Genomic DNA, 8,860 nt, shown 5'->3' with positions numbered 1-8,860 from the left:
AGGCCGCGGAAGGTATGAGAAAGAAAAAAAGGACAAAGCGGCCCAGATGACATAGAGCGAAGTGTCTTCAAAATCACCGCAACCGTATAGCCCGGTTACGTACGCTGAAGGGCTGCGGATGACTTGTTTGCCCATCCATAACAAATGGTGATGTACTCTGAATCACCAGTTATTCTCATTTTGCGTTTGCAGCTGAAACTTATTCAAATTAGTGATCTATTGCTTCTTGCCTCAGCGTTAACCTCATCATTATTTTGTGCCTCCATAGCATCTGTGTCTAGAGACGCTCATTTCCCCCCCTACAGCCCCGATTGCTTTGTGCTTTTGAAGTACGCGAAAGCCGTTTAATATCACTTTTTGCACTAAAAGCTGGATTGTTATCTGTTTCGTTTTAACTGGTGTGTGCTCGCAACAGAAGGGTGAAACAGTTCATAATTTAGACAAGTGGTAAGACTAAGCCAGAACAGAGGTGCACAAAGTGCTGTTCCTTCGTTCTCGCTTCGTGCTCCAGATACCCGGGAAGTGCGTTATCTACGTGGCGTTTCTGGCTGGTTATCTAATCTGACCTCGGCCGCATTTGACTGCCCCCGAGTGGAATCTTGGCTCGCACCACAGAGGTACAGCCTTGGCAAGCCAAAAAGGTTAGGGCCATTTCGCGGGCTCGCGACACCGATAACCAGGGGAGTGAGTGCTGCTGCCCAGACACAACACGATGCTTTTGGACCGTTGTTTGGCGTAGCCGTCGTGCCCCCGGAGTCCAAGAAGCATATCTTTCGGATCCCGTACGCGCACTTAACGTTACTCCGAACCTCAAGACTCTACCGTAGCTAACTTCATTACAAGGCGTACTAGTGAATTAAATGTGCCCATACTGGCTTAATAGCAACGTTGTAGAGAATCCGTGTCTTGTTTACGCGCTTTCACTGCATATCACGTTGGGAACAGTCTACATTAAGAAGGGCTAAAAGCTGTCGTCGCTCACGTTCTGTGTAAAGTACTTGAAAATATACAATCATGAGCGAGAGCGGGAAAAACTATACTCTGTCTAACTGCATCAAAAAATTGAAAATATCAAAACACCGCAGCGCTACAAAAGACAAGCCCACAAGAACAGAAAGGAACATCACGAGTGCTAATGGTCATATCATTTTTGAAGCTGTGTACCAACAAGCCCAAAAACCATTCTACTAATAGAAGCATGACCAATGATTTTATTGTTTCCCGTAACTTACCTTTTAGATAACGCTTCAAAAGATACAGCGCGGCTTTGTCAGTGAGTATAAACAATTTTTGCAGTGAAACTTTCCGCGTTCGCTCTGGAACTTAGCACATTGTTCGCACCATAATGAGCCGTTGAAATTTACGGAATTTTCGTAAGATCGTAACAGCGAAGTAAGATTGAAGTATAAGATAATTAACCTGATAAAGGTCGGCACTCGCGGTTATGACGACGCGGCACAACAGCTAACCGACCGGCGCTTCCACGCTGTTTCGTTTCAACAACGTGCAGCAGTTATCGATAAATTGCCAACATTAACTAAAGACGAAGTAAATACATCGAGGAGGTCCTGATTCAGATTCCGTCAATCTGGTGCGCAACAGGCGCAGAGTTATTTCTTTCAACCGACACTGAGGGCACTAGTCTGCAACTGGGTCAGCGAACGTTCTTTAAGTCATGCACTTGAATACACTACCCTGAAGATAGCATGCTGCACCTGTCAAGCAAATAAATACTTTTTTTTCTTTATGAAATGTGGTACAGAAAGTTTATGTTTAACACGCCTAAATAAAAGGCTAATAGAAAACACACGCTAAAAACCAGGGGGAGTGCGACCAAAAATGCTGTTGGTGGATAAAATATCAATGAAGAGAAAAAACATCTAGCGTGGGGTGGTGTACAAACGTTCATGATTTCTGAGGAGGCTAGTACAAAGTATTGCATCGATGTCTTGAGTGCGAGCTGTTGTTGATGTCTAAGAAGCCCGAGGATAATATCAATCATTTTATCTGTCACGGCCATTAGGTCTCGGCGGCAACAACAGCTCGCTCCTATATGGAAAAACCGGTGCTATACACGATAAGAAGCTGAGGTCACTATGGCTCATTCGTGAGGCACGGATTCATGTTTTCGTTTCATCAGCCGTATCTCTCTGCAGGAGACAGCGTGAGTGATAAGGGAATTCAACAGCAGTAAATAGATCTATTTGCGAGCTACGGGCGACATTGTATCGCACTTACGTCACCGCAGAGCTTCCAGTTCACTCAGCCATGGAGTGATCGCACGTCTTACGACTTCCTGCATGCGCGATACATGAACTGAGCATTCTGCTACTCTTAATTAATATATTAAGGACACGATATGGTCATAATGCAAAGTAACTGGCCTAAAATAATACATCGGTCCGAAGGAATTTCGAAGTCCCTCGAACTGACAGGCTATCGACTCAAAAGCTTTTGAAAACATTTATACGGATGGTTTCAATAACCATTAAGTTAATAGGTTATCAATATGGTCAGAGGAGCAGCTCGTAGCTCTTTCGATATCGCAAATGCTTTTGAGCGGCGGCAGCGGGCACTCTGGAACGCGGAGTCGTAACAACGAGCTTGAGAAGGAAATTAGAGCACTATATCATCGCTGAAAAATTACGGAAAATTAAGTAGACAACTTATTTTCCGCGAGCGGAAAATACTGTTCTGGCTTCGAGTCGCTCGAGCAAGCGCGACCCAATTGTTGCCATACAGAAACTGCCAAAACTGTGCAGTAGAGCTTCTCTAAAACAACGAAACTTACTTCAAGAGTTTATAATATTATTGTAATGAATAACTATTTTGTTTTTAAATTTTTTTCAGGATAAAACTTGTAGGCTGATTGCTTGAATGCCTGTAAAAATATTGTGGCGACGGTGGCGCCAAAACACCTCAGTGGGAGACTACGGAATCCCTCGACGGCGATAGTTTGCAGTGTAGCAGCGGCTCAACTCCTTCGAGTTCGATCGCGATTGAGAATCTCGGAGATTCTTGAATCAATAGCCTTGGAAAGTGGCTGTGTGGCAGGGGTATAAGATAACCTGTTGAAGAATATGCAGTCACCCCCTCGCACGTGACTTGAAAATGTGTTGCTGGACAGCCGCTTACTGCGGGCTTTGCCAAAACCTGCGCACAAATCCACGTCGCCTCCCTCTTGACATCAGAAGCACTATTCAACTCTGGACTCATAAAGGGTCATTAACGGTTCCAGCACATGCAATGGCTGGTTTTCATTGTGAAATCATCTGTCCCTACGTCAATGGCACCAATCAAAGGCAGCGCGCTTTCCGATTGCAGGGGGATATGGCATGTGACAGTGACTGACTATGACAGTGTGCACGCAACGTTCTCCCCTGATGTCATCATTTTATGGCATCGCTTATCAGTTCCTTCCAAAAGAAAAAAAAAGAAAAAAAAAGAGATGTGATTTTCCTGTTTACCTTCCCTCCATGAAAATTTCACTTGAGTGAAGAACTGCTTTGCCCATAACTTTTATGCAACGATTTCGAAAAGTGCTTTCGCGACAATTGAGCGTTTGCACCGTGTCTCAAGGCATCCGCTCTAGCAGGGTGGAGAAATGCGCGACGCGTTACGAGGCTACCTGCCGTGCCGGCCAACTACTCTGCTTATCATGGCGGCTATGAGAGGTCGCGTGACTGCGGCCGTTATCGCTGCCACTGACGTCAGCGTCACACCTTGGTTTGGCACTTCGATATCACACGCATGTGTGCACCTTCTTAGCTTATCGAGAAGGGTCTCACCGAATGGCAAAGAAGGCATTCGGGCGCGTTAGTCTTTCTCACGCTGTCTCAACCGATCTGCGCGAGATAGAGGCGGGTGGTATTTGTTCTCTTAGTCGGCCACCCGCCAAGCAAGAACTCGTGACACCCGCGGCTACGTGAGCAAACACTGGCACCATCGCCGAAATGTCAAGAGCGTAGCAGCTTACCTCCTTCCCAACGTTCTCTTTTCGCACCAGCAACCGTTTTATCTTCGTGCAGCCAGCAGATATACATTGTGTCTCCATTATGACCTAATGCCAGCAGAGGGAGGAGTGGGATCGGTTATTAGTGCTGCAGTTTTTAGAAATCAGCGTTACGAAGAAATAAAGCGATAACGCTGGGGCACATGCTTTCCAGGAATGTGAGCCTTAAGTGGTCTTGTAACGCATTTTGGCGAGGCTACGAAACACCTTGTGTGTAACAGAACATCCGCCTCATGAGTCTCTTCTCGCATAATCCTTGTGCAGAAGAGTTTTCCATCAGCGGGATTACACGTAAGTACATATACAGCTGTAATTCACAATTTTATACACCATGTGCAAGGAAAAAGAAACGAACGTTTAGAAATACAAGAGACACGAACACTACATAGGATCACGGTGTAGTTTGAACGTTCTGGCTTTTTCAATATTATTGCTCAGTACACGATGACCATGTGGTGTATTTGCCAGAGTAGCCAGACAACGGGGTTTGTTTCTCTGCCGTAGAGTGCAACGACGGCACGTACCCTTAGATGCTAATACATCCCGAAATATCAGATAGATGGCTCTCCTTACCTTCCACAGATATAGAAAATAAGGAAGAGCCATGAATGTTCCGCTACACTGTTGAGAAACAAACTCTGTTGTCCAGACGAGGACAAGGCCCCCTTTTTCACCTGTACCCGTCACCGTCAACGAACACTTGTGTTCTCGGGTGGCGCGCCGGGTTCCTGGCTGTCGCGGAGTACCAAACGTTCATTAAGGCATTGCCTCACGCTATTATTTAAACCAACAATCAGCGAAACGCCTCCACCCAGAAATCTCCCAGCGCGCGGTACAATAAAACCTTTCGATTCCTGACACTGCGGTGGATTGTTTATTAACATTTAATCCCGACAAGCACATCTTTAGTAACTATAGTATACGAAGACTGCCATTTACCTTCGGATTTCGATCCGCACAAGTTGGCTGTTTTATCTGGAGCCCGTACGTGGTTGCCAGTACAAACAGGATCCGGTAAAAACGTCCCCGGCAAAAACGTCCCCGGAGCAAATGTCCCCGGAAGAAACGTCCCCGGAAAAAATGTCCCTATTGGCGAAATAGGAAAAAATGTCCCCGAACGGAGCTGAAGTCTTGCGCTATAAGGAGGTAGACTGCGTTTCCCCTTGGCGAGCTGCAATGATACCTACACCCGGTACAAACACTTGCGGTTATCTGTTTCCGGGGCAGGAATTCAGTTCAGAGGCATATTGCAACGATAGCAGCATATAGTTGCATTGCCACGGCGCAAGTGGAGTAGCCGTCTGTGTCGGACTCGTTAGAAATCTTCCGTGTTCATCTTCTCTGCGAGAGGGTTGGTTTAGGGGGGTGTTGGAATTTTCGGTTCAAACAGAAAAATAGCAAACAGTGTACGAACGGCCAATTCATTTACTAAGTTCGTTTTTAAGCATAAACGGTCGGTGTTCTCCAGATGTACTCTACGGCTTGCAGGGTTGCTAAGGACGAGTTGTAGTCCGTTACCAGGGAAGATCAACGAAGTGTAGAGGCCGTGGGAGCTCTCCGAAACAATGGGGTCATTGTACACGTTTTGAGGCATTGCTCCTCTACTTTAGCCACAAACAGGGACCGCGAGGCTCCACCACCTTTTCCAGCTACGCTTACAGGCATACAGAACCGTGTGCTTGCTTAACAGTAATCGGATTAGCTGAGCCGTCTTAAAATGTAATTTTATGGCTTATCGTGAAAGACACTTTCATCCCATTTGTCGTCATGCGGACTAGGCCCTCTGAACTATATTCTGGCTTTCTGCCGTGATCACTTTTTATTTACGATTGTAATCCCTTTTTTTGTGATATTATCGCTTATTTCATAGTTAATTTTGTGAGTGTGTACGACTGAACGACTTGTCGCAAGCAAGAAATACACTGGCATGAAGGCGTAAAATAGGGAGTGTCAAAAGGATGTGAGATTATAAAGAAACTAATAATGTTTTTCTTTTGTTGTTGTTGTTGTTGCTTGCACCTACTCGCTGTGAATCTGTGAAAACACTTAACGCAGCTCGACTTATTTCCCAGTGCATTAAATTTGTGACACGACATTCATAACAACAACAACAACAACAACAAAAAAGGGGAAAGCTATGCTGGAAGTAAATAAGTCAGTAGGAAACAGGTAGAGAAATATAATCTACTTTACTGGACTGTTCGAGAATTGGGGGAGAACGAACTGCAGTTCGCGACATTTGTGACTCAAGTCAAGGAAAACGTATTTACTTGGACCTTATGAATAATAAAAAAAAAATGTTGAATGACCCTTAAATCCTTCTCATGGAAGCGAAATGCGGAGCCCACTTAGTCACTCGAAAAGAATTTCCCCCCATGCTCTCTTATTTCGTCCTCTGAAGCGCAGCGATATCCCGCGGTTCTCGGTACATTGAAATCACCTCGGCGGCGCAGCTGATAAGAACATCGTTCGGTGACGCCATATGTCACGTGCCACGCGGACAAAGTGCTGCATGATAACAGCAGCATAGAATAGAGGTTAAATGTCACCCTGTATCTTTTGTTTCGCGAGCACAAGAGGTCCCGGCGCTGCTACTCGGCTCGGTCGGTTTCGGCCATTAAATTTCCTTTTCTTTCAGCAGCGAAATATGAGATACCAAGGCTCAGAAAATAACGTACTGCGCATGAAAGATGTCGTGTCTGGGGTTTTGGTGTAGTTTAGTGCGGTCACATAATTCGCCAGCCGTGAAACAAGACAAGGCAGCAATTGCAGCAAGAAATTGAAAACCAGGTGGCCGTTATCAGAACCACCATTTTTTTTTGCTTCTATTATTTACATGAAAATACCGACTGACTGCTATTGTTAAATAAAAAATAAACGCAAAATAAAAGTGAAGTGCTACCGGTGGAAAAAGGCCATAACACACCACGCTAGAAAAGCACGAGAGCGGCGCTGGTTAATTGGTTTGATCATTTTAGTATTCTGAACTTTTATTCTGATAATTTGCAATTTAAATTTTATTACAGTGTTCCTTCGCGCTCCTCGAACAAAAGTACCAGGAATGATAAAATGCAGAAATATTAAATTATTCGCCTAAGCATGCATTCGGCGCGTGTATGCAGTTGCAGAACCTGACTGACCGCATGTATAAAACAATAACCAAATCTGCACGGTTCATTACTTTTATTCCATAACATGAACAACACACAACGAAAAACAATTCCACTGTTTTGCAGCTGTTTTCATTACACGTAATTATTTTCACAACTTAGTTTTAAAGCTTTGGTCTTCCTTTTTGTACTGATAACACTGGTGTCGCATTACTGGAGCAACGTGCATCGGCGATGGCAGACGAAAATAGCCACATACACATTTCCACCCATGAATAAAATAAAAATTCACACTATATACAACATAGTTTACATACTCTGGTAAAGCACACATGAAAAAAAAAACCCCTCAATTTAACGACTATCAGATCTCTCCACAGAAGCTACTCAAGCAGTAGGAAAACCTTTTTACAGAATGGTCCTTGTAGGGAAGATGTCATGGCGGGATGTTGGGCAGGCTCAGTTAATACCGTGACGTGTCTGGTGGACTTCGTTGGTGAAGCCTTAAATAGCGAAGGTAGCTGAAAAGGAAGCTACAGCACAGCATGTGACGAGATGTCTCAAGTCTATGTACACTTCGTATTCACACAACGCGCGTATACGGCCCACGCAGGCGAGACGCGCGACCATCACGACTCCTGCTCGTCGATGGATGTCTGCGACTCGCTTTTGTGCTCGGCCGGCTTGAGTTTCTGCAAAGCGGCTTGCAGCGATGACCAGGACAGCTTTCCCAGGCTGCTCCTTCTTCGTGGGCGCGGTTCCTCGCTGTTGATGGCCCTGAGGTCGGGAAGGCAATCGGACATTCCGCGACTTCGTCTTCGCTGCAGAATCCTCTTCGCCTCTTCTGGGGTGATGACCTGGCTCGGCGAGCTGGAGTATGAGATGCTGTTGTTGCGGCTGCTGTTGTGGGACTTGTTCGTTCCCGGACTGGTACTGTAGAGCGAGTTTTTCCGGCTGTTTGGACCAGAGTATATGTCGTAGTCTTGTTTCACGACTGGCATCATGAACGCCATGGCGGACAGAGGCAGATGCGCACAATCTACTTCTTCGCCGTCTATAGGTACGCAGATAGTTTTGCGCAGCTCGGCTTCAAGGGGAGCGCTTGAGTTGTCGGGAAACGAAACGCCGAAGCTCGGCCCTTCCAACAGAAAGTCTTCTCCCAGAATCTGCAATCCAGGAAAAAGCAAGGCTTGATCAGAAGTCCTGTAAGTCACAGTGAATTGTAGAAAATAATGAAGCCTTCCGTTTTTCTGGGTCACCAGTAGCGCGTGTGACGAACGCGATAGTCGCCACTGTGTCCTGCGACTGTGAAGAGATACGGTCGCGATGTCCGCGTCAGGCTCTCTTTCAAGTTCCCACTATCGGCGCGTGAGCCGGCGATCAAAGCACGTGATAGCCGAGTAGGACTCGTCCAGCGACACTGATACTGAATAGCACGCGGTGGGAGGCGGAATAACAAGAGTCAGTTACTACTGCGCATCGACTTTCGGCGTCGCCACGTCGGCTCGGGAGAGGAGCATGCGAGGAGCGGTGGCGACAGCTTCCTTTTTATACTCAATTGCCGCACTCTCTCCTCTTGATTGACCTTCAGCCGACCACCCCTCACTCAAACCCACACTTGTCATCCATGTATGATGAGCCGGTTCGCGCAAGCCTGCCAACAGACAGCAGCCGATAAGGACAACTGCCTTAGCGTGTCTGTACATTGAGAGATCCGCAATCACCACCCTCCTTTTAT

General features: G+C 46.1%; 1 protein-coding gene across 1 annotated transcript; it reads right to left on the bottom strand.

Moving 5' to 3' along the window:
* Positions 1-7,180: 7,180 nt before the first annotated feature.
* Positions 7,181-8,627, bottom strand: LOC146185957 (uncharacterized). Its single transcript, XM_084605608.1, has one exon. It carries the CDS (start codon positions 8,133-8,135, stop codon positions 7,752-7,754), a length of 384 nt encoding a protein of 127 aa, XP_084461734.1. The 5' UTR covers positions 8,136-8,627; the 3' UTR covers positions 7,181-7,751.
* Between the last annotated feature and the right edge of the window lie 233 nt (positions 8,628-8,860).

This window comes from Amblyomma maculatum, chromosome 6 (genome assembly GCF_055883805.1).
Source record: "Amblyomma maculatum isolate TAMU_Amacu chromosome 6, ASM5588380v1, whole genome shotgun sequence".
Lineage (NCBI taxonomy): Eukaryota > Metazoa > Arthropoda > Arachnida > Ixodida > Ixodidae > Amblyomma > Amblyomma maculatum.
This window is presented reverse-complemented; position numbering and strand designations above follow the sequence as displayed.